The following is a 25,426-nucleotide window of genomic DNA, read 5'->3' as shown; positions in this document are numbered from 1 at the left end:
CCGTTCTGACGAGCACCTGGGAGTTCTGGATGCGTGGTAGAAAGGCTTGCAGTGCCAGATATACGGCTCTCAGTTCTAGAAGATTTATATGGAGTTGCTTCTCCTGATGTGTCCATTTGCCGCTTATTTGAAGGTCCTGGAGAACAGCTCCCCAGCCTGCCAGGGATGCATCCGTGGTGATCACCAGAGGTGCTGCTGGAAGTAGGAATGGCAGTCCTACAGACAGATTCTTGTGATTTTTCCACCATTCCAGGTTCTTGGACATTTGTGGTGTTATCTTCACTATGTCTTCGAAAGAACCTGTACTTTGTGTCCATTGGTTTGTGAGGGCTTCTTGCAATAGGCGCATCCTGAGTCTGCAGTGCGGGATGAGGAGTATACAAGAAGACATCATGCCTAGGAGTGATTTGTAAGTTCGAACTTTTAGGGACTTCCTTGACGCCACAGCCGTGGCCAGAGATATTATCTTGTTTTTTCTTTCCTTTGAAGGAAATGCTCTTGCGCATTCTGTGTTTTAGGTCGCCCCAAGGAAGGTGATGTTCCTTGTTGGGGTCATGCAGGATTTCTCGTGATTGAGAGTCAATCCTAGCTGCTGAAAGAGATTGGTGCAGGCGTTGGAGGATTCGGTCGCGCCTGCAGCTGAAGGTGCTTTTACCAGCCAGTCGTCGAGGTAGAGGAAGACCTGGTGACCCATTTGACGCAGAAAAGCTGCCACAGGTGAAAGGCGCTTGGTGAAAATCCGCGGTGCGGATTTGAGGCCAAACGGTAGGACTTTGAATTGGTAATGCTGTCCTGCCACCTCGAACCTCAGGAATTTCCTGTGCCACTTGAGTATCGGGATGTGGTAGTAAGCATCCTGGAGATCCAAAGATGTCATAAAGTTTCCTTGTTCCAGCATGCCTAGTATTTCTTGGCTCGTCACCATCCTGAACGACTGACTCTTCAGGAAAGAGTTGAGTGCTCTGAGGTCTAGTATGGGCCTCCACTTTTTCTCCTTCTTGCGTATAAGAAAGAAGCGGGAATAGAATCCCCTCCCTCTTTGAGACGATGGAACTCTCTCGATCGCTCCTTTCTTCAACATCGCAGATATTTCCTGGAGCAGCACTCGTAGATGTTTGTGCGGAAGCCTGCGGGGAGGTGTTGCAGGTGGGATGGTGGTGAATTCCAGGGAATGGCCGAATCTTATTAACTGGAGTACCCACCGATCTGTGGTGATGAGATGCCAATTGTCTAGGAAATGGGTCAATTTTCCTCCAATCTTTAATGAGGGATATAGTTGCTGGACTGGCTGGAGTAATTGGTCACTGGCGTCCGCCAGTGCCCCTCCTCTGGTTTTTGCCCCTGAAGTTTGATCTCCCGTAAGAAGTCTGACGACCTTGTTGCTGCTTCTGTTGGTACTGGGATTTATTCTGATAGGAATACGAGGATCTATTTTGAAAGGATCCCCTGTAGGAGGAGTGGCCCCTGGATTTGTTACCTCGAAAGGACTGGTTCCTTGCCTGCAAAGTACCAAGTGCTCTAACAGTATCAGTGTCTTTTTTGATTGTTTGGAGCGCTTCGTCAATTTTGTCTCCAAAAAGGTGTTGGCCGTCGAAGGGCATGTCCAGCACCTTCGTCTGGACTTCTTGCCTGAATGATGTTGCCTTAAGCCATCCCTGACGGCGCAGGACTGCCGCCCCAGCTAGTTGTCGAAAGCCCGTCATGGCTCCATCTATGGCACAATCAATGATCTCAGCTGCCGAGGTTTGACCCTCCGTAAGCAGTGCCTTGACCTCCTCCTGAACTGTATCTGGCAGTTCCGCTATATATGAGACTATATCTTCCCAAAGCTGGCGATTATAACGCCCCAACATGGCTATGGAGTTAGCCACCTTGATGGTCATGGCCGATGTCGTTGTAAACCGTTTACCGATGGTGTCCAACTTCCTTCCTTCCTTGTCCGGTGGGGCTGACAGAGGAGAGGAAGGGTTGCGAGAATTCTTTTGGGCCGCCTGGGTTACAACCGAATCTGGTTTCGGGTGCCCATTAAAGCAAGCTGCCGCTGTGGTTGGAGCCTTGTATTTTTTATCCAGGCGTGGAATTACTGCAGGTACGGAGGCCGGCGTCATCATCAGTTTCTTTCCCTGATCCCAGAGAAAGTCTATTATTGGGATAGATTTCGTTATCTTCTTTGTTTGCTCCTTAAAGTCATATAAGAAGCACTCGGTCTCAGTTGATTCCATCTCCATATGAAATCGCTTCGCTGCTCTTTCCACTATCCTATGGAAACCGCCAATGTCCACTGGCAGTAAATCTGACTGGCGCGGTTGGGGTGAAGCTGGGGAAGCTGCCACATACTCTTCGTCCTCTTCGTGATCCGTGTGATCCTCTTGGACTTCCCCCCTCTTCCATTTCTTCAGCCTCCTCATCTGATGATACTATCACCTGAGGTGGCACTTTCTCATGGTGGACCTGAGTAGTTGGCCGTGTCTGTCTTGGGGCTGCCGCTCATGTATTTGTAGCAGGCGTCGGGCCCCCTGTCTCAGTTGTCGGTGTTTCCGGGAAACGCTGTTTGTAGTCCCGGATAAGGTATTTAAGGTCATTCACAATTGAAGCGGGAAGGCATACCATCGGGGTAACATCTGTACGAACATGAGCTTGGAAAGAGTGTTCCTGGTAGCTCATCTCATCCTGTTCTTCGTCCGTGCTCTGACATTTCACGTGAAGGTCTGAAATGGAAGTAGCCTGATCCAGGAGTTCTTCTTCAGATTCCTCACTCTGGAGAATCTCTGTGGGCAAATGACTTTGTACCTTACTTGGCGAAGTTGTTTCTGGCGTAATCTGCTTCTTGGTCAGTTTGCCAGACACAGGACCTTTTTGCAGGAGCCCCTGCCGTCGTCCCTGGTGTCGTCGATGGTGGTAGGGTCAAAGACGACGTTTCTATCAGCTTGGATTTCTTCCACGGTTCAGTAATGGCTAAGTCCATCGACGATTCCCCCGATGTCGCAAGCTTACTGGACGACTGCGTAGGCTTCTTAAAATCCTGAGAGCCCTTTTCAGACACTGAAGATTTTGTCGATCTTGCCTCTGAAGACTTCTTTTGTATCTTCATAGGAGGAGTGTCTGAGGGGCCAGGGGTCTCCACCCTTGGCCTCTTCAGGGAGGCTTCTGAGGTCATTGAAAAGCTTCCCTCTGAGGAATCCACATTTTCCCTCTTTTTAAGCCTGTCCAGCCAGATGAGCAGTCGACCTTCTCTGTCCCTCAAGGTCTTGTTAGGGAAAGACCTACATATCTTACAGTCTTTAGGTATGTGGTCAGGATAAAGGCAATATAAGCATAGCTCATGCGTGTCTTCCACATGTAGCCTTTTCTTCCCACATGAAGAGCAGGCCCTGAAAAGGGCTTTCTTCTGGGATTCAGACATGCCAGAATTTTGAAGAAATAAAGCACTTACTGCAATGATAAGTGGTTTGAAGTAATCCTGTTCGAGATTTTGGAGAAAGAACTCACTGTTAAAAGTGAACAAGTTGGTTTTGAAGAGATCCTGAGGAGAACTCAGGTTGGAGACTCCCTAGCACAACGTGCGGTAGAAAATCTGAGAGACTGAGGCTCCTGTCAGGAAGGTTCTAGAGGGAGGTGATAGCTGATTGGCTGGCTCTAATAGTTTGGTCCTTTTTACATAAGGACAAGGATAGGCTACTAAGGTGAGGCCCTTAGGCCTATTTTTCTCTATGTATGTCTATAGGACATTTCTTTTCTATGTACCGGAGGCTCCCGTCTCGACGACGGGGAATGATTCAGGCATGTGAATCTAATTCAGGCATGTGAATCTATGAAAGAAACCCCTAACACTGGATAATGACTGCTTACAATCATTCTCTCTTCCACTCTGCGACACTGCCTACGCCTCTCTGCCACTCTGCGAAACTGCCTTCGCCTGTCAGTACCTTATATGAATGACTGCTTACTATCATTCACTCTGCCACTCTGCGACACTGCCTTCTCCTGTCAGTACCTTATAGGAATGCCTGCTTACTATCATTCTCTCTGCCACTCTGCGACACTTCCTTCTCCTGTCAGTACCTTACAGGAATGACTGCTTTCTAGCATTCTCGAAGTCATTTTATTAGAAGAATGACTTTCTTCTGGCATTTTCTGTCAGGGGGTTACAAGAATGCCTGCTTCCTGTCATTCTGTGTGCCACTCTCTTACAGGAATGACTGCTTACAGGCATTCTCTCTGTCTTTTTATTACACAAATATCTGCTTTGCTGGTATTTTATTTGTCTATCCTTTGTAGAAATGCATACTCGCCACCCTTCTGCTGAGAAGAATTGTTTGCTTAATGCCATGCTCTTCATGACGCAGCTGTAAACATTTAAGCTCACTGATATTTCATTTTAATAAACTGGATAAACCTGCCATGGTACCTTTTACTCACAAAGGGTTTTTCATTCTGAAAAGGTCATTGGATACTGACTTTCTCCTCTCCCTTCACTGCATGCTGCTGGATTTTCCCAAGGATGCCTTGTAAAAAAAAGTCCCAGGGACCAGGCACAGAGATGACCTTCAGTGAACATAATGTAGACAAAATCAATATGTTCCTTTTCAAGTACCTGAGCCTGGTGTGAAGGCCAAGCCTGGACATAAGAGGCCACTACTCACACCAACCTCCTATGACTACAGAGCCGAGCTGGGCCTCAGCTGTCAATCTGCCCTTCGGTTCCACGGTAGGACCTGTGGAGAGCTACAAGTCTGCCATGGCATTTACTTTGGAATCCTAGCAGGGTTTGCCAGGAGTTGCTCACCTGCCATAGTTTCTGGCTTAGAGACTTCACATGAGCTTTCAGGAGATGCCAACCTACCTGGACTCAGCAGCCTCTCACAGAATATATCCCCCTGCACCTCTGACATGATCTGCTAGTAGCTGCTCACCTTTCAAGGTAGACGCTTCAATACCAGGAAGGAACCCTGAGGACATGCTCACCTGTCATGGTCTGCACTCCGGAACCGAGGAAGTATCTTCTGAAAGCTGAACCAGGAAGCAACCCTGAGGACATGCTCACCTGTCATGGTCTGCACTCCGGAACCGAGGCAGTTTCTTCTGAAAGCTGAACCAGGAAGGAACCCTGAGGACATGCTCACCTGTCATGGTCTGCACTCCGGAACCGAGGCAGTATCTTCTGAAAGCTGAACCAGGAAGGAACCCTGAGGACATGCTCACCTGTCATGGTCTGCACTCCGGAACCGAGGCAGGATCGTCTGAAAGCTGAACCAGGAAGGAACCCTGAGGACATGCTCACCTGTCATGGTCTGCACTCAGGAACCGAGGCAGGATCTTCTGAAAGTTGAACCAGGAAGGAACCCTGAGGACATGCTCACCTGTCATGGTCTGCACTCCGGAACCGAGGCAGGATCTTCTGAAAGCTGCTGGTCCGATCCAGCTTCGGTTGACTTTTCGTCCGTTTGATGGAACTTTTCAACCGCCGACTCAAGAAGCCCTGCTGCAGGGGCGAGAAAATAAGAGCTGTCAAGAACCAGCACGGACAAAGGTAACAACTTTACAAGTACAGGGAGAAGAAATCAATCTTTGTAAATCATAGACAAAGCCTGAGACTAACTGAGCAGCCTATGGCAAGAGGCGTTCTTCATTGAATGTGCAGTGATGGCTTTGATTTTGGGGAGTGGAATTTAGGTGTGAGTTGATGGGTTCTAGTTTGGCTTCTGATTGGGTGGCTGCTATTAGGAAAAGAGGTTTCATCTGCTAATTATAGAATGAACAATCAATAAACTCACCAGGCCTCATTACTTTATCAGATTTGTTGAGGAGGATCAAATTTATGTATAAGGTTAAAGTTAAGTGAGAAGCAAATCCTATGGGTAGGAGGCTAAGGAGGTGTGCCGATGAGCATCAGTTTACACATTTTTTCACCAAAGGCATCCTTTTAATTTCTGGCTTTCATTCATCTTCATTGCAAGGAAAAAGAGGAGGGAATCATGCTTCTGTGTTTGTTTTCATTACGCATGCGTACTTTAAGGATTTATCTTGGGTGTTAGTGTTTAAGAACTGCGCTTTGCTGTTTGATCATAATGAACTGGATCACGATAAACTATTAGACTTTGTAGAAAGGAATGAGTGTAGGCATTAAAAGGTGTTTGTCAGGTAGAGTACATGGGCATATTGTCATTTCTGAAGACGTTCCACAATGTCCTAGTTGAGAGACAATACAAAGAAGACACTAATAAACGCAAACTATATTCAGCCGAATTATTCTGGGGAAACTTTTGAATGTTATGAAAAGCTCATTCAGCGATATGCTACATCTAGAGACTGCGTGAAGTAGTTAATTAAAAAGTCAGCTGTATATCAATGAGATGATAGTAAGCAGAAGTATTTTGATTCAACCAAGATAGAAAAAGTGATGGGCAAACAATTACGTCTTTCAAAAGAGACACGAATTTGGCACCGGAGTCGGATTAGAAAAGGAACAGGCATCTCACCGTCAACATAGGTGTTGGTGGAACAGGAGTACGAATGAAGCAGAAACTAAACAGACTGTCAACACAGGGTGCTGGGATGGAAGCAAGGGGGTGAAGCGAGTGGCAGTTTGAGTAGAAAGGGTGTGCACGATCAACTCTTTTACATTTTGCAAAATGTTCCCTTCCAGAAGACCTACGAATGTGAGAGCTGGCGTTCTGCAGCTGGAGCATGACTGTGAGACAAGTGATAGGTGAAGTAGCACCACTTCACTTTGGCAACAGCCGCTCTGCAGGTTCTAGTGAGAGCTGGTGTTCTGCAGCTGGAGCATGGCTGTGAGACAAGTGATAGGTGAAGTACCACCGCTTCACTTCGGCAATAGTGACTCTGCAGGCTCTAGTGAGACCTGGTGTTCTGCAGCTGGAGCATAGCTGTGAGACGAGTGATAGGTAAAGTAGCGTCACTTCACTTCGGCAACAGTCGCTCTGCAGGCTCTAGTGAGAGCTGGCGTTCTTCATCTGGAGCATGCCTGTGAGACGAGTGATAGGTAAAGTAGCGTCACTTCACTTCGGCAACAGTCGCCTTGCAGGCTCTGGTAAGAGCTGGTGTTCTGCAGCTGGAGCATGGCTGTGAGACGAGTGATAGGTAAAGTAGCGTCACTTCACTTCGGCAACAGTCGCTCTGCAGGCTCTAGTGATAGTTGGTGTTCTGTAGCTGGAGCATGGCTGTGAGACAAGTGATAGGTGAAGTAGTGCCGCTTCACTTCGGCAATAGTGACTCTGCAGGCTCTAGTGAGACCTGGTGTTCTGCAGCTGGAGCATGGCTGTGAGACGAGTGATAGGTGAAGTAGCGCTGCTTCACTTCGGCAACAGACGCTTTGCAGGCTCAAGTGAGAGCTGGTGTTCTGCAGCTGGAGCATGGCTGTGAGACGAGTGATAGGTGAAGTAGCGCTGCTTCACTTCGGCAACAGACGCTTTGCAGGCTCTAGTGAGAGATGGTGTTCTGCAGCTGGAGCATGGCTGTGAGACGAGTGATAGGTGAAGTAGCGTCACTTCACTTCGGCAACAGTCGCTCTGCAGACTCTAGTGAGAGCTGGCGTTCTGCAGCTGGAGCATGGCTGTGAGACGAGTGATAGGTGAAGTAGCGTCACTTCACTTCGGCAACAGTCGCTCTGCAGACTCTAGTGAGAGCTGGTGTTCTGCAGCTGGAGCATGGCTGTGAGACGAGTGATAGGTGAAGTAGCGTCACTTCACTTCGGCAACAGTCGCTCTGCAGGCTCTAGTGATAGTTGGTGTTCTGTAGCTGGAGCATGGCTGTGAGACAAGTGATAGGTGAAGTACCACCGCTTCACTTCAGCAACAGACGCTTTGCAGGCTCTGGTAAGAGCTGGTGTTCTGCAGCTGGTGCATGGCTGTGAGAAAAGTGATAGTTGAAGTAGCGCCGCTTCACTGCAGCAACAGCAGCTCTGCAGGCTCTGGTGAGAGATGGAGTTCTGCAGCTGGAGCATGGCTGTGAGACGACTGATAGGTGAAATAGCGCCGCTTCACTTCAGCAACAGCAGCTCTGCAGGCTCTGGTGAGAGATAGAGTTCTGCAGCTGGAGCATGGCTGTGAGACGACTGATAGGTGAAGTAGCGCCGCTTCACTTCAGCAACAGGTGCTTTGCAGGCTGTAGTGAGAGCTGGTGTTCTGCAGCTGGAGCATGGCTGTGAGACGAGTGATAGATGAAGTAGCGCTGCTTCACTTCGGCAACAGCCACTCCGCAGGCTCTAATGAGAGCTGGTGTTCTGAAGCTGGAGCATGGCTGTGAGACAAGTGATAGATGAAGTAGAGCCGCTTCACTGCGGCAACGGCGGCTCCGCAGGTTCCAGTGAGAGCTGGTGTTCTGCAGCTGCAACATGGCTGTGACACGAGTGATAGGTGAAGTAGCGCCGCTTCACTTCGGCAACAGTCGCTCTGTAGGCTCTAGTGAGAGCTGGCGTTCTGCAGCTGGAGCATGGCTGTGAGACAGGTGATAGGTAAAGGAGCACCGCTACACTTTAGCAACAGTCGCTCTGCAGGCTCCAGTGAGAGCTGGTGTTCTGCAGCTGGAGCATGGCTGTGAGACAAGTGATAGGTGAAGAAGCGCCGCTTCCCTTCGGCAACAGCCGCTTTGCAGGCTCCAGTGAGTGCTGGCTTTCTGCAGCTGGAGCATGGCTGTGAGACAAGTATTAGGTGAAGTAGCACCACTTTACTGCGGCAACAGCCGCTCTGCAGACTCTAGTGAGAGCTGGCGTTCTGCAGCTGGAACATGGCTGTGAGACAACCAATAGGCGAAGTAGCACCGCTACACTTCGGCAACGGCCGCTCTGCAGGCTCTAGTGAGAGCTGGTGTTCTGTAGCTGGAGCATGGTTGTGAGACAAGCAATAGGTAAAGTAGCGCCGCTTCACTTCAGCAACAGTCGTTTTGCAGACTCTAGTGAGAGCTGGCGTTATGCAGCTTGAACATGGCTGTGAGACAAGTGTTAGGTGAAGTAGCGCTGCTTCACTTTGGCAACAGTCGCTCTGCAGGCTCTAATGAGAGCTGGTGTTCTGCAGCTGGAGCATGGCTGTGAGACACGTGATAGGTGAAGTACCACCGCTTCACTTCGGCAACAGTCGCTACGCAGGCTCTAGTGAGAGCTGGTGTTCTGCAGCTGGAGCATGGCTGTGAGACGAGTGATAGGTGAAGTACCACCGCTTCACTTCAGCAACAGAAGCTTTGCAGGCTCTGGTGAGAGCTGGTGTTCTGCAGCTGGAGCATGGCTGTGAGAAGAGTGATAGTTGAAGTAGCGCCGCTTCACTGCAGCAACAGCCGCTCTGCAGGCTCTGGTGAGAGATGGATTTCTGCAGCTGGAGCATGGCTGTGAGACGAGTGATAGGTGAAGTAGTGCCGCTTCACTTCAGCAACAGGTGCTCTGCAGGCTGTAGTGAGAGCTGGTGTTCTGCAGCTGGAGCATGGCTGTGAGACGAGTGATAGATGAAGTAGCGCCGCTTCACTTCGGCAACAGCCACTCCGCAAGCTCTAATGAGAGCTGGTGTTCTGAAGCTGGAGCATGGCTGTGAGACAAGTGATAGGTGAAGTAGAGCCGCTTCACTTCAGCAACGGCCCCCCCGCAGGTTCCAGTGAGAGCTGGTGTTCTGCAGCTGCAGCATGGCTGTGACACGAGTGATAGGTGAAGTAGCGCCATTTCACTTCGGCAACAGTCGCTCTGTAGGCTCTAGTGAGAGCTGGCGTTCTGCAGCTGGAGCATGGCTGTGAGACAGGTTGTTGGACTTGGACCTTCTGGCAGGTTCACCTCTGAACTTTTTGCCTTGAAGTATAGTGATTTCTGGTCTTTGCGCACTTTGACACTGTGGCGCAGTGTAAAGTGCGTGCGCTCCCTGAGGGCGTGTGTGAGATAGGCCTGCCCTCCCATAGGAATGCATGGGGAATGTATGTGTCCCTGGTAGTTCCTGATGCATGGGGTGTGCAGGCTCGAGTCTGGTATGTGCGGACTCTTGTGATTGAATGCTGCGAGATGATGTATGCGGCGTGTATGTGTCTAGTATGGAAGTGCCACTTCTAGACGTGTGCCTGTCTGTGAAGTGAGTATGCTGGTGCGTGATTGGCTGAAGCTGGCTGGGGAGCCTGGCTCCAGGAGTCTGTGTGGGTCTGCCCCGGTGGTGAATGGAGAGATTAGCATGCTGATGTGAGGGAGGGGCTGCACCTGTATCCTGAATAGGGCTGGGCTTTTCCCACACAATGCTGGCTCCGCCCCCTGTGGAGCGACTGATGACCCAAGCCCTGCCAGTGAATGGAGAGGGTGGTTGAGCCCATCAACAGTGCTCACAGACCAGCTGCGACTGGTTCTGCCCCCACCCTGCCCAAAGACAAAGGATTTGTCTGTATAAAAAGAGGCTGTGACCTCTTGAAAAATGTTCTTGTTCTGGTTGACACTTGAATCTGCCAGGGGCATGCTGCTGCTGGGGCCCAGGGGACGGCTTGCCCTCCCTGGGCCCTGCCCAGCCCCTGGACTACTGAGGTCCTGGACCCCTGAAGGACTTTGCCGTTTTCCTGCGTGCCTAGCGCTTTCCTTGGGCCCCCAGCGCTTGAGAGCGCTGTTCCTCCTACCTATGTATGTATGTATGTATTGCGACTTATATAGCGCACGTATCACCCGAACCCGTCCTGGCTTTTTCCCTGTGAGATAACCCCTACTGGGTATCCCCAGGGTGAAATACAGGCATCCTGCAGCGGGTGGGCCGCCGTAGTGGAGATTAAGCAACTATTGCCCAGAGTTGCAGCGTGGGACCCCATGATTAGAATAGGCACCAAGGCGAGAATTATCGAGTCCGTGGACATTTTGGGCTCAGGACCCTGCCGCGTCGGGAATTGAACCCTGGTCCCGGGCCAGACCTCTGCATCAGAGTCTGCCGCTCTAATCAGTGAGCAACACTCCTCCACCTACCTAGCGCTTGGAAGCGCTGAGTCTTGCCTTCTAGCACTTGGGAGCGCTTCATTTCGGCTGCAGCGCTGAGAGCGCTTTGTTTGTCAAGCCGGTGCCCACCCGGCATCTGCCCATCTCGTGAAGTTCTCTGGGACCCCCAGCGAGTGCCTACTTCGCTGTATTTCTTATTTCTCGAGGAAGCCTACCCCTCGTCATGCCCCCGAGTTCACCGCCGCTGGCCCGGGACCCCTTGCGATGTTCTCCCCGGGCCGCACCGTGATTGGCTGCCGACCCGAGGAGATTCCCCCGTCCCGCCCCCGCCTGGGAGCGAGACGGAAGCAGGCAGTGGTGTGAGCGTTGCGGGGCTCCCGTGACCAGGAGGGAGCCCCGGATACTAATTTGCCAAGGAGCCACGAAGGCTCCACGTCGAATCCTGGTCCCAAGATGGAGGACCGGGTGAAGGGCGAAGCAGAGACCGGCGCGTCTGGAGACCCGGTGAGTGCCCTGAGGGAGAGGAGGGGCGTCGGGGCACATTGCCGGTGCCCGCCCTTCCCCTCCAGTGCGAGCGCTTGAGTGCTCGGAGGCCCGTGGGGCCTCCCCTGATGCCGAGTCCCCCGAGAGGGACTCCAACAAAGCCCCCCAGTATTTGCAGAGCCTAGATGGCTCCTTGGGATACAGTATTTCGAGCCCACAAAAGGCTCAGGCGGCACCTGTTGTTGAGGAGCCCAGAGAGGCTCAGGGGCCCATGTGTTTATGTCGAGTCCCCAGAGAGGGGGACTCCAACGAAGGCCCCCCCATTGTTCTTGAGCCCTGAGAGGCTCCAACGTTGGCTGCATTTCTAAAGAGCCCACAAGGCTCAAGGGGGCATATTGGTTTCTCGAGCCCTGAGAGGCTCAGCCCCAGTACCTATGTTCTCGAGCCAGAGAGGCTCTCCCATTGGGCGTGTTATTCCTCAGAGTCTGCGAGGCTCCCACGATGCCCCTCATTATCCTCTCCAGCTGCCCAGCACTTTGTGGGCAGCTGCCACGTTTAGGTCTTGGCGCAGTGGCGCAACCTGGACTCTGGACTTTTGATGTAAGTTCTGTGTTAATGTGATTTCTGCAAAGTGCTCTTTGCTGCACCTCTGAATGTGTTGTAGATGCATCATGTGCCTTGTTCCTTACACCGCTGAATGTAGGTTCTGCATCATGTGTTTTCCTGCCCTGCACCTCTGAATGTGTTGTGATGCATCATGTGTAATGTGCCTATGCCCCTACTTGTATTGTGATTCTTAGGTGGTTGTTCTTGCTAGTGCATGTGGTGCTAGTGAGGTCCGGGTTCCCTGCGTGACCTGTTCCTAAGGTGGTTAGGATTGCGTAGGTGGTACTTACCGATTACCAGTAGTTACTGGTTGTGTGCTAAATGATTGTTTGGTGTTTAACTATCTCCAAGGGCTTGATACTGAGCTCGCCCCCTGACCAGAGTCCCAGGACCAGTGGACTCTATTGTGCCTTCCCTGACAAATTGCTGGGACTTGTCTGATCTCCCTGGGCCACTGGGGCCTCGCTGAAGTGTGCCTCGCTCACTCCCCTCGGCAGCTGGTGCCCGGCCGCCCGTCCAAGCCTCGTGCCGCGCCGCTCTCCCCTGAGCCGCGCCGCTTCGCTAGGCCGCCCGCATCCTGCCTCCTCCTCCTTCTCCTCTGAGCCGCACACATTGGTCGCCCCAGACAGACGCTTGTAGCTAGCCGGCCGCCCGCTAAAGCCTACTAAGGAGATCACTCGCATTATCCCGCACAACCAGGATGGAAGGTACTCTCCGATAGGCTCTATGTTCTAAGTTCTAGGCCTACAAGTATAGTATTCTAAGTTCTAAAAGTGCTGATTACTGACTGTGGTCCAGGTGGCCCTGTCTTGTACATATCCCCTGTAAATTCTGCCCGTGCCTGTTGGCACATTGTAAAGTGTGTGTTTTTTATCTAATGTGTTTTGGTGTAATACAAAGGCTATTTTTATATACAACCTTGTGTGGAGTTTCCTTTGTTGTGGGCCTTGGGTGTGTTGCTGGGGTGCGTGCGCAAATACTTAACTCATATCACCTCCAAGTTTAGCCTTGCTGCTCGCGCCACGTTACCTAGAGGGTGAGCAGGGGTTATCTTGGCGTGTAACTCCCTTGCCCTGACTTGGGAGTGGTGGTCTCTGACTGACTTTGGCGAAAGCCCTGGCCAGCCAGGGATCCCATTTCTAACATTAGCAGCAGCGAGAGGATAAGGATTTGTGTTTGCGTTGTACCACAGTGGCAACTGGCTGCACTACAAAACTCTGCATTTTAGATAAATCACATTGTGGGGATTCTTTTGTTAAGTTTGCTGAAAATTTAATTTCTGTGGAAATGTGTTTCTTGTGCACTGTAAGTTAGGTGTCCCTAGCTCGGGAGGGTAGATCATCCCCTAAGTGCAGTGTGTTTTCTGGATTCACAGGAGGATGGGATCCAGTGGTGGCAACATAAGTGTGTCCAGTGCATGTGTCCCCCGTCCCTGTCCTGGAGTAATGGTACCTGTGTCACGTGGTGGTCAGGTTGAGAAATCAGGGGCGGTAGAAACTGTCTTACCAGTCTGGGGAGTGGTGTGTGTGGATGAATCGTGTGTTGCACTGGACAAGTGGTGTGAGTTCTCTGGGATAGGGAGCTTGCTGAATGCTTGTGTACTCTTGTTTTGCTCAGATACCTAAGTTCCGTGTGCTAAACTTTTCCCAAGAACGTCTGCAGACAGTGGAGCCTGCTTTTGATTTCTGTGGTCTGTTTAGAGACAGAATTTTGGAGTTGGTAATGTTCTGGGAGGAGGGAGACATAGGGGATGGAGTGATTCCAAAAGGAGTGGCTGAGGTGTCTTCCAGCCCAGTGTCGTGGAAGAGGTTCAGTGTAGCCCAGCTAGGTCTCGGTGTAGGGGCTCACGTCCTGTCTCAGAGGAGAAGGAGTGGGTGGGACTGTGTGTCTCCAGGTGCCCGAAACCCAGTCTCAGGGCCTGGATTGTTTTTGAAGGGAACATCAGGTCGGGGGCCTAGGCTGTACCAATAGGTCATTTGAGGAGGATCTTCCAGAGTGTCTGGAGAACGTGGAACCTCTGTAACCAGGGTTACAGTAGTTCTGGTGCCTGGCAGTACCGCTCCAGTTGGGAGGGTGCAGAAGTCCTGATGGAGGGGTGCGAGGAGGATAGGTTCCCCAGTGGAAGAGCCAGTGGGTCAGGGGCAAGCCAGAAGGGTTGTGTCGCCAGGGAGTGACTATGGTGATGCCACTTCTGTCCTGAGTGTCAGGCAGACTTGTACATGACACATTAATTGGGTCACCCTCAAGGATGTCCTGGTGCGCCAGGCATCTGACCAAAGGGGTACGTCCCTCGGTTGGGGAGCCAGTAGCCGGTGTGTCCGGACCTGGACGTAAGGGCAACTGTACTTAGTGTCCTGAAGTTACAAGAAGGGACTCCTGCCTGAAGAGAAGGAACCGGGTAAGCTGTATGGGGGATTGACCTGCAGTGGTTGCCTTGCTGCTGAAGGAGGAGAGAAAGTCTTAGATTTTTGTTTTCAACTTGTAGAAGTCCTGGTGCGCCAGGCATCTAACCAAAGGGTAGCGTCCCTAGGTTAGGGAGCCAGGTTCAGGTGGTTGCCTGTCCTGGACGGCAGGGCGACTGTAGCCAGTGTCCTGGCCGGTTTGTCTTCTAGGGGTACCCCTGTGAACACAGGTGGGGCTCATCTTAAGTGAAGAAACCCTGTGTTTCCCAGAAGGGGTGGTACAGGCCTAGCAGGGATCTTTAGGGTTCTTGGCTGAGTGTTGTGGTACTACCCTGAGAGCAGGTGGGGCCTACCTTAAGTGGAGGGACCCTGTTCTACAGTGGGAGGGTGCAGAACTCTGGAAGGGGGTCAGAGGGAGTCGGACCCCTGTGCATCCAGTGAATTGGAATCTCAGGTGGTAAACCAGTTAAGGGAGCTGTGACTCCGTCATGACCACCCTGGTGTCCTGTAGCACCGCACTGAGCAATGTCCCCCTGGAGCAACGCCGCCTCTACGCTCCCCAACGCCGTCAATGAGCCATAGGCTGCACCGCAACTGAAGGGCACCGCAACGTGCAACGCCTCGCTACACCGTTCTTGTGGTGGTCTGACCGTGGTCACTGCTGCTGAGGAAGTAAGGTCCTAAACTGGTGGGAGAGTTGTGTTCTGGAGGGTGCTTCAGAAGTAGAGGTAGGGTGGGGCAATCTTGCCCGTGACCTCTGGTCAGCCTGAGGGCGCAGACCCTAGGTTGAAGGATTAGTGGTAGTTTGGAACTATACTGAGAAAGGGAGTGGAGAATGGCTATTGTAGGCCAGGGGTTACTACCCCCACTCTGTGGATTGGCAGGGACCAGTGGTATCTGGGTGGCCTAGGGCCTGGTCCTAGCCGAGGACAACTAAGGAGTACCAGTGGGGTAGCCTAGTTGGGCCTGTTTTTTTTTAAGTATGTGCTTGTCTTATGGATCAACGTGGCGTAGAACTGGAGGGTGTCCCTGCAGTGCGGGCCCGCGTCCGTGTTCTATCGCCCCAAGCAGGGAAGTCCATCACAGTGGTGATTGGCCTACCCTGCGTTTTGGCTGGAAGGGGGTTGTGTTGGACTTGGCCCTTCTGGCAGGTTCACCCCTGAACTTTTTGCCTTGAAGTATAGTGATTTCTGGTCTTTGCGCACTTTGACACTGTGGCGCAGTGTAAAGTGCGTGCGCTCCCTGAGGGCGTGTGTGAGATAGGCCTGCCCTCCCATAGGAATGCATGGGGAATGTATGTGACCCTGGTAGTTCCTGATGCGTGGGGTGTGCAGGCTCGAGTCTGGTATGTGCGGACTCGTGTGATTGAATGCTGCGAGATGATGTATGTGGTGTGTATGTGTCTAGTATGGAAGTGCCACTTCTAGACGTGTGCCTGTCTGTGCAGTGAGTATGCTGGCGCGTGATTGGCTGAAGCTGGCTGGGGAACCTGGCTCCAGGAGTCTGTGTGGGTCTGCCCCGGTGGTGAATGGAGAGATTAGCATGCTGATGTGAGGGAGGGGCTGCACCTGTATCCTGAATAGGGCTGGGCTTTTCCCACACAATGCTGGCTCCACCCCCTGTGGAGCGACTGATGACCCAAGCCCTGCCAGTGAATGGAGAGGGTGGTTGAGCCCATCAACAGTGCTCACAGACCAGCTGCGACTGGTTCTGCCCCCACTCTGCCCAAAGACAAAGGATTTGCCTGTATAAAAAGAGGCTGTGACCTCTTGAAACATGTTCTTGTTCTGGTTGACACTTGAATCTGCCAGGGGCATGCTGCTGCTGGGGCCCAGGGGACGGCTTGCCCTCGCTGGGCCCTGCCCAGTCCCTGGACTACTGAGGTCCTGGACCCCTGAAGGACTTTGCCGTTTTCCTGCGTGCTTAGCGCTTTCCTTGGGCCCCCAGCGCTTGGGAGCGCTGTTCCTCCTACCTAGCGCTTGAAATCGCTGAGTCTTGCCTTCTAGCGCTTGGGAGCGCTTCATTTCGGCTGCAGCGCTGAGAGCGCTTTGTTTGTCAAGCCGGTGCCCACCCGGCATCTGCCCATCTCGTGAAGTTCTCTGGGACCTTCAGCGAGTGCCTACCTCGCTGTATTTCTTATTTCTCGAGGGAGCCTACCCCTCGTCATGCCCCCGAGTTCACCGCCGCTGGCCCGGGACCCCTTGTGATGTTCTCCCCGGGCCGCGCTGGGATTGGCTGCCGGCCCGGGATTCCCTAATGACTTCATTACCCGGGCCGCGCCGTGATTGGCTGCCGGCCCTAGGAGATTCCCCCGTCCCGCCCCCGCCGGGGAGCGAGACGGAAGCAGGCAGTGGTGCGAGCGTTGCGGGGCTCCCGTGACCAGGAGGGAGCCCCGGATACTAATTTGCCTAGGAGCCACGAAGGCTCCACGTCGAGTCCCGGTCCAGAGATGGGGGACCGGGTGAAGGGCGAAGCAGAGACCGGCGCGTCTGGAGACCCGGTGAGTGCCCTGAGGGAGAGGAGGGGCGTCGGGGCACATTGCCGGTGCCCGCCCATCCCCTCCAGTGCGAGCGCTTGAGTGCTCGAAGGCCCGTGGGGCCTCCCCTGATGCCGAGTCCCCCGAGAGGGACTCCAACAAAGCCCCCCAGTATTTGCAGAGCCTAGATGGCTCCTTGGGATACAGTATTTCGAACCCACAAAAGGCTCAGGCGGCACCTGTTGTTGAGGAGCCCAGAGAGGTTCAGGGGCCCATGTGTTTATGTCGAGTCCCCAGAGAGGGGGACTCCAACGAAGGCCCCCCCATTGTTCTTGAGCCCTGAGAGGCTCCAACGTTGGCTGCATTTCTAAAGAGCCCACGAGGCTCAAGGGGGCATATTGGTTTCTCGAGCCCTGAGAGGCTCAGCCCCAGTACCTATGTTCTCGAGCCAGAGAGGCTCTCCCATTGGGCGTGTTATTCCTCAGAGCCTGCGAGGCTCCCACGATGCCCCTCATCATCCTCTCCAGCTGCCCAGCACTTTGTGGGCAGCTGCCACGTTTAGGTCTTGGCGCAGTGGCGCAACCTGGACCCTGGACTTTTGATGTAAGTTCTGTGTTAATGTGATTTCTGCAAAGTGCTCTTTGCTGCACCTCTGAATGTGTTGTAGATGCATCATGTGCCTTATTCCTTACACCGCTGAATGTAGGTTCTGTATCATGTGTTTTCCTGCCCTGCACCTCTGAATGTGTTGTGATGCATCATGTGTAATGTGCCTATGCCCCTACTTGTATTGTGATACTTAGGTGGTTGTTCTTGCTAGTGCAGGTGGTGTTAGTGAGGTCCGGGTTCCCTGCGTGACCTGTTCCTAAGGTGGTTAGGATTGCGTAGGTGGTACTTACCGGTTACCAGTAGTTACTGGTTGTGTGCTAAATGATTGTTTGGTGTTTAACTATCTCCAAGGGCTTGATACTGAGCTCGCCCCCTGACCAGAGTCCCAGGACCAGTGGACTCTATTGTGCCTTCCCTGACAAATTGCTGGGACTTGTCTGATCTCCCTGGGCCACTGTTCCCTCGCTGAAGTGTGCCTCGCTCACTCCCCTCGGCAGCTCGTGGCCGGCCGCCCGTCCAAGCCTCGAGCCGCGCCGCTCTCCCCTGAGCCGCGCCGCTTTGCTGGGCCGCCCGCATCCTGCCTCCTCCTCCTCCTCCTCTGAGCCGCACACATTGGTCGCCCCAGACAGACGCTTGTAGCTAGCCGGCCGCCCGCTAAAGCCTACTAAGGAGATCACTCGCATTATCCCGCGCAACCAGGACGGAAGGTACTGTCCGATAGGCTCTATGTTCTAAGATCTAGGCCTACAAGTATAGTGTTCTAAGTTCTAAAAGTGCTGATTACTGACTGTGGTCCAGGTGGCCCTGTCTTGTACATATCCCCTGTAAATTCTGCCAGTGCCTGTTGGCACATTGTAAAGTGTGTGTTTTTTATTTAATGTGTTTTGGCGTAATACAAAGGCTATTTTTATATACAACCTTGTGTGGAGTTTCCTTTGTGGTTTGCTGGGGTGCGTGCGCAAATACTTAACTCATATCGCCTCCAAGTTTAGCCTTGCTGCTCGCGCCACGTTACCCAGAGGGTGAGCAGGGGTTATCTTGGCGTGTAACTCCCTTGCCCTGACTTGGGAGTGGTGGTCTCTGACTGACTTTGGCGAAAGCCCTGGCCAGCCAGGGATCCCATTTCTAACACAGGTGATAGGTAAAGTAGCACAGCTACACTTCGGCAACAGTCGCTCTGCAGGCACCAGTGAGAGCTGGCGTTCTGCAGCTGGAGCATGGCTGTGAGACAAGTGATAGGTGAAGTACCGCAGCTTCACTTCGGCAACAGCCGCTCTGCAGTCTCCGGTGAGAGCTGGCATTCTTCAGCTGGAGCATGGCTGTGAGACAAGTGATAGGTGAAGTAGTGCTGCTTCACTTCGGCAACATTCGCTCTGCAGGCACTAGTCAGAGCTGGTGTTCTGCATGTGGATCATTGCTGTGAGAAGTGATAGCTGAAGCAGCGCCGCTTCACTTCCGCAACAGCCGCTCCGCAGGCTCCAGTGAGAGCTGGTGTTCTGCAGCTTCAGCATGTCTGTGAGACGAGTGATAGGTGAAGTAGCACTGCTTCACTTCGGCAACAGCTGCTCCGCAGGCTCTAGTGAGAGCTGGCGTTCTGCAGCTGGAGAACCTCTGTGAGACAAGTGATAGGTGAAGTACAGCCGCTTCACATCGGCAACAGTCGCTCTGCAGGCACTAGTCAGAGCTAGTGTTCTGCAGGTGGATCATTGCTGTGAGAAGTGATAGCTGAAGCAGCGCCACTTCACTTCGGCAACAGCTGCACCGCAGACTCCAGTGAGAGCTGGAGTTCTGCAGCTGCAGCATGGCTGTGACACCAGTGATAGGTGAAGAAGCGCTGCTCCACTTCGGCAACAGCCGCTCCGCAGGCTCTAGTGAGAGCTGGCGTTCTGCAGCTGGAGATCCTCTGTGAGACAAGTGATAGGTGAAGTACAGCCGCTTCACATCCGCAACAGTCGCTCTGCAGGCTCTGGTGAGAGATGGAGTTCTGCAGCTGGAGCATGGCTGTGAGACGACTGATAGGTGAAGTAGCGCCGCTTCACTTCAGCAACATGTGCTCTGCAGGCTGTAGTGAGAGCTGGTGTTCTGCAGCTGGAGCATGGGTGATAGATGAGTGATACATGAAGTAGCGCTGCTTCACTTCGGCAACAGCCACTCCGCAGGCTCTAATGAGAGCTGGTGTTCTGAAGCTGGAGCATGGCTGTGAGACAAGTGATAGGTGAAGTAGAGCCGCTTCACTGCGGCAACGGCCGCTCCGCAGGTTCCAGTGAGAGCTGGTGTTCTGCAGCTGCAGCATGGCTGTGACACGAGTGATAGGTGAAGTAGCGCTGCTTCACTTCGGCAACAGTCGCTCTGTAGGCTCTAGTGAGAGCTGGCGTTCTGCAGCTGGAGCATGGCTGTGAGACAGGTGATAGGTAAAGTAGCACCGCTCCACTTTGGCAACAGTCGCTCTGCAGGCTCCAGTGAGAGCTGGTGTTCTGCAGCTGGAGCATGTCTGTGAGACAAGTGATAGGTGAAGAAGCGCCACTTCCCTTCGGCAACAGCCGCTCTGCAGGTTCTAGTGAGAGCTGGCGTTCTGCAGCTGGAACATGGCTGTGAGACAACCAATAGGTGAAGTAGCGCCGCTTCACTTTGGCAACGGCCTCTCTGCAGGCTCTAATGAGAGCTGGTGTTCTGCAGCTGGAGCATGGTTGTGAGACAAGCAATAGGTGAAATAGCGCCGCTTTACTTCTGCAACAGTCGCTCTGCAGGTTCTAGTGAGAGCTGGCGTTATGCAGCTGGATCATGGCTGTGAGACAAGTGATAGGTGAAGTACCACCGCTTCACTTCGGCAATAGTGACTCTGCAGGCTCTAGTGAGACCTGGTGTTCTGCAGCTGGAGCATGGCTGTGAGAAACGTGATAGGTGAAGTAGCACCGCTTCACTTCGGCAACAGTAGCTCTGCAGGCTCTAGTGAGAGCTGGTGTTCTGCAGCTGGAGCATGGCTGTGAGACGAGTGATAGGTGAAGTACCACCGCTTCACTTCAGCAACAGAAGCTCTGCAGGCTCTGGTAAGAGCTGGTGTTCTGCAGCTGGAGCATGGCTGTGAGAAGAGTGATAGTTGAAGTAGCGCCGCTTCACAGCAGCAGCAGCTCTGCAGGCTCTGGTGAGAGATGGAGTTCTGCAGCTGGAGCATGGCTGTGAGACGACTGATAGGTGAAGTAGCGCCGCTTCACTTCAGCAACATGTGCTGTGCAGGCTGTAGTGAGAGCTGGTGTTCTGCAGCTGGAGCATGGGTGATAGATGAGTGATAGATGAAGTAGCGCTGCTTCACTTTGGCAACAGCCACTCCGCAGGCTCTAATGAGAGCTGGTGTTCTGAAGCTGGAGCATGGCTGTGAGACAAGTGATAGGTGAAGTAGAGCCGCTTCACTGCGGCAACGGCCGCTCCGCAGGTTCCAGTGAGAGCTGGTGTTCTGCAGCTGCAGCATGGCTGTGAGACAGGTGATAGGTAAAGTAGCACCGCTCCACTTTGGCAACAGTCGCTCTGCAGGCTCCAGTGAGAGCTGGTGTTCTGCAGCTGGAGCATGTCTGTGAGAAAAGTGATAGGTGAAGAAGCGCCGCTTCCCTTCGGCAACAGCCGCTTTGCAGGCTCCAGTGAGTGCTGGCTTTCAGCAGCTGGAGCATGGCTGTGAGACAAGTATTAGGTGAAGTAGCACCACTTTACTACGGCAACAGCCGCTCTGCAGACTCTAGTGAGAGCTGGCGTTCTGCAGCTGGAACATGGCTGTGAGACAACCAATAGGTGAAGTAGCACCGCTACACTTCGGCAACAGCCGCTCTGCAGGCTCTAGTGAGAGCTGGTGTTCTGTAGCTGGAGCATGGTTGTGAGACAAGCAATAGGTAAAGTAGAGCCGCTTCACTTCAGCAACAGTCGTTTTGCAGACTCTAGTGAGAGCTGGCATTATGCAGCTTGAACATGGCTGTGAGACAAGTGTTAGGTGAAGTAGCACTGCTTCACTTTGGCAACAGTCACTCAGCAGACTCTAGTGAGAGCTGGTGTTCTGCAGCTGGAGCATGGCTGTGAGACGAGTGATAGGTGAAATAACACCACTTCACTTCAGCAACAGACGCTTTGCAGGCTCTGGTGAGAGCTGGTGTTCTGCAGCTGGAGCATGGCTGTGAGAAGAGTGATAGGTGAAGTAGCGCCGCTTCACTTCAGCAACAGGTGCTCTGCAGGCTGTAGTGAGAGCTGGTGTTCTGCAGCAGGAGCATGGCTGTGAGACGAGTGATAGATGAAGTAGCGCCGCTTCACTTCGGCAACAGCCACTCCGCAGGCTCTAATGAGAGCTGGTGTTCTGAAGCTGGAGCATGGCTGTGAGACAAGTGATAGGTGAAGTAGAGCCGCTTCACTGCAGCAACGGCCTCCCCGCAGGTTCCAGTGAGAGCTGGTGTTCTGCAGCTGCAGCACGGCTGTGACACGAGTGATAGGTGAAGTAGCGCCGCTTCACTTCGGCAACAGTCGCTCTGTAGGCTCTAGTGAGAGCTGGCGTTCTGCAGCTGGAGCATGGCTGTGAGACAGGTGATAGGTAAAGTAGCACAGCTACACTTCGGCAACAGTCGCTCTGCAGGCTCCAGTGAGAGCTGGCGTTCTGCAGCTGGAGCATGGCTGTGAGACAAGTGATAGGTGAAGTAGCGCCACTTCACTTCGGCAACAGCCGCTATGCAGTCTCCGGTGAGAGCTGGCATTCTTCAGCTGGAGCATGGCTGTGAGACAAGTGATAGGTGAAGTAGCGCTGCTTCACTTCGGCAACAGTCACTCTGCAGACTCTAGTGAGAGCTGGTGTTCTGCAGCTGGAGCATGGCTGTGAGACAAGTGTTAGGTGAAGTAGTGCCGCTTCACTTTGGCAACAGTCACTCTGCAGGCTCTAGTGAGATCAGGTGTTCTGCAGCTGGAGCATGGCTGTGAGACAATTGATAGGAGAAGTAGCGCTGCTTCACTTTGGCAACAGTCGCTCCGCAGGTTCTATTGAGAGCTGGCGTTCTGCAGCTGGAGCATGGCTGTGAGACGAGTGTTAGCTGAAGTAGCGCCGCTTGAGTTCGGCAACAGCGGCTCTGCAGGCTCTAGTGAGAGCTGGTGTTCTGCAGCTGGAGCATGGCTGTGAAACATGTGATAGGTGAAGTAGTGGCGTTTCATTTCGGCAACAGTCGCTCTGCAGCTGGAGCATGGCTGTGAGAGGTGAAGTAGCGCCGCTTCACTTCGGCAACAGCAGCTCTGCAGTCAATGGTGAGAGCTGGCGTTCTTCAGCTAGCGCTTGGCTGTAAGAAAAGTTATAGGTGAAGAAGCGCTGCTTCACTTCGGCAACAGCCGCTCCGCAGGCTCTAATGAGAGCTGGAGTTCTGCAGCTTGAGCATGGCTGTGAGACGAGTGATAAGTGAAGTAGCGCCGCTTCATTTCGGCAACAGGTGCTCTGAAGGGTCTAGTGAGAGCTGGTATTCTGCAGCTGGAGCATGGCTGTGAGACAAGTGATAGGTGAAGTAGCGCCACTTCACTTCGGCAACAGCCGCACCGCAGACTCCAGTGAGAGCTGGTGTTCTGCAGCTGAAGCATGGCTGTGACACGAGTGATAGGTGAAGAAGCGCTGCTTCACTTCGGCAACAGCAGCTCCGCAGGCTCTAGTGAGAGCTGGCGTTCTACAGCTGGAGCATGGCTGTGAGACGAGTGATAGGTGAAGTAGCCCCGCTTCACATCGACAACAGCCGCTCCGCAGGCTCTAAGAGCTGGCGATCTGCAGCTGGAGAACGGCTGTGAGACAAGTGATAGGTGAAGTAGCGCCGCTTCACTTCAGCAACAGACGCTTTGCAGGCTGTGGTGAGAGCTGGTGTTCTGCAGCTGGAGCATGACTGTGAGACAAGTGAGGTAAATTAGCGCCACTTCACTTCTGCAAAAGCCACTCTGCAGCCTCTAGTGGAAACTGGTGTTTTGCAGCAGATAAATGGCAGTGAGACGAGTAATAGGTGAAGTAGCGCTGCCTTACTTCGGCAACAGCCACTCTGCAGTCTCCAGTGAGAGCTGGTGTTCTGCAGCTGGAGCATGGCTGTGAGAGGTAGTGATAGGTGAAGTATCGCCGCTTCACTTCGGCAACAGCCACTCTGCAGTCTCAAGTGAGAGCTGGCGTTCTGCAGCTGAAGCATGGGTGTGAGACAATTGATAGGTGAAGTAGCGCCGCTTCACTTCGGCAACATTCGCTCTGCAGGCTCTAGCGAGAGCTGGCGTTCTACAGCTGGACCATGGCTGTGAGACGAATGATAGATGAGGTAGCGCCGTTTCACTTCGGCAACAGTCACTCTGCAGTCTCAAGTGAGAGCTGGTGTTCTGCAGCTGGAGCATGGCTGTGAGACAAATGATAGGTGAAGTAGTGCAGCTTCACTTCGGCAACAGAAGCTTTGCAGGCTCTGGTGAGAGCTGGTGTTCTGCAGCTGGAGCATGGCTGTGAGACAAATGATAGGTGAAGTAGTGCAGCTTCACTTCGGCAACAGTGACTCTGCAGGCTCTAGTGAGAGCTGGTGTTCTGCAGCTGGAGCATGGGTGTGAAACATGTGATAGGTGAAGTAGTGGTGCTTCACTTCGGCAACAGTCGCTCTGCAGGCTCCAGTGAGAGCTGGCGTTCTGCAGCTGGAGCATGGCTGTGAGAAGACTGATAGGTGAAGTAGCGCCGCTTCACTGCAGCATCAGCCGCTCTGCAGGCTCTAGTGAGAGCTGGTGTTCTGCAGCTGGAGCATGGCTGTGAGACAAGTGATAGGTGAAGTAGTGCAGCTTCACTTCGGCAACAGTCGCTATGCAGTCTCCGGTGAGAGCTGGCATTCTTCAGCTGGAGCATGGCTGTGAGACAAGTGCTAGGTGAAGTAGTGCAGCTTCACTTCGGCAACAGTGACTCTGCAGGCTCTTGAGAGAGCTGGTGTTCTGCAGCTGGAGCATGGGTGTGAGACAAGTGATAGGTGATGTAGCGCCGCTTCACTTGTCATTCTGTAGCTGGAGCATGGCTGTGAGACAAGTAATAGGTGAAGTAGCGTCGCTTCCCTTCGGCAACAGACGCTTTGCAGTCTCTAGTGAGAGCTGGTGTTCTGCAGCTGGAGCATGGCTGTGAGACAAGTGATAGGTGAAGTAGCGCCGCTTCTCATCGACAACAGTCGCTCCGCAGGCTCTAGTGAGAGCTGGTGTTCTGCAGCTGGAGCATGGCTGTGAGACGAGTGATAGGTGAAGTAGTGGTGCTTCACTTCGGCAACAGTCGCTCTGCAGGCTCTAGTGAGAGCTGGTGTTCTGCAGCTGGAACATGGGTGTGAGACAAGTGATAGGTGAAGTACCGCCGCTTCACTTCGGCAACAGTCGCTCTGCAGGCTCTAGTGAGAGCTGGCGTTCTGTATCTGGAGCATGGCTGTGAGACAAGTGATAGGTGAAGTAGCGTCACTTCACTTCGGCAACAGTCGCTCTGCAGTCTCAAGTGAGAGCTGGTGTTCTGCAGCTGGAGCATGGCTGTGAGACAAATGATAGGTGAAGTAGTGCAGCTTCACTTCGGCAACAGAAGCTTTGCAGGCTCTGGTGAGAGCTGGTGTTCTGCAGCTGGAGCATGGCTGTGAGACAAATGATAGGTGAAGTAGTGCAGCTTCACTTCTGCAACAGTGACTCTGCAGGCTCTAGTGAGAGCTGGTGTTCTGCAGCTGGAGCATGGCTGTGAAACATGTGATAGGTGAAGTAGTGGTGCTTCACTTCGGCAACAGTCGCTCTGCAGGCTCCAGTGAGAGCTGGCGTTCTGCAGCTGGAGCATGGCTGTGAGAAGAGTGATAGGTGAAGTACCGCCGCTTCACTTCGGCAACAGTCGCTCTGCAGGCTCTAGTGAGAGCTGGTGTTCTGCAGCTGGAGCATGGCTGTGAGACAAGTGATAGGTGAAGGTGCGCTGCTTCACTTCGGCAACAGTCGCTA

General features: G+C 53.0%; 1 protein-coding gene across 5 annotated transcripts in view; it reads right to left on the bottom strand.

The window, feature by feature from the left end:
• SYNGAP1 (synaptic Ras GTPase activating protein 1) overlaps nucleotides 1-25,426 on the bottom strand; it is a 758,031-nt gene that overhangs the window by 437,351 nt on the left and 295,254 nt on the right. For 4 of the 5 annotated variants that reach the window (XM_078641656.1, XM_078641652.1, XM_078641655.1 and 1 more), the window contains exon 3: nucleotides 5,361-5,482. In XM_078641656.1, coding sequence (XP_078497782.1) covers nucleotides 5,361-5,482 — 122 coding nt within the window. Of the gene's footprint in view, nucleotides 1-4,965; nucleotides 5,000-5,360; nucleotides 5,483-25,426 lie in introns of those variants that run through there. The other variant, XM_078641654.1, reaches the window with a different exon arrangement.

This window comes from Lissotriton helveticus, chromosome 5_1 (genome assembly GCF_964261635.1).
Source record: "Lissotriton helveticus chromosome 5_1, aLisHel1.1, whole genome shotgun sequence".
Classification (NCBI taxonomy): Eukaryota; Metazoa; Chordata; class Amphibia; order Caudata; family Salamandridae; genus Lissotriton; species Lissotriton helveticus.
Note: the sequence above shows the minus strand (reverse complement) of the source record. Positions and strands in the feature narration are given on the sequence as shown.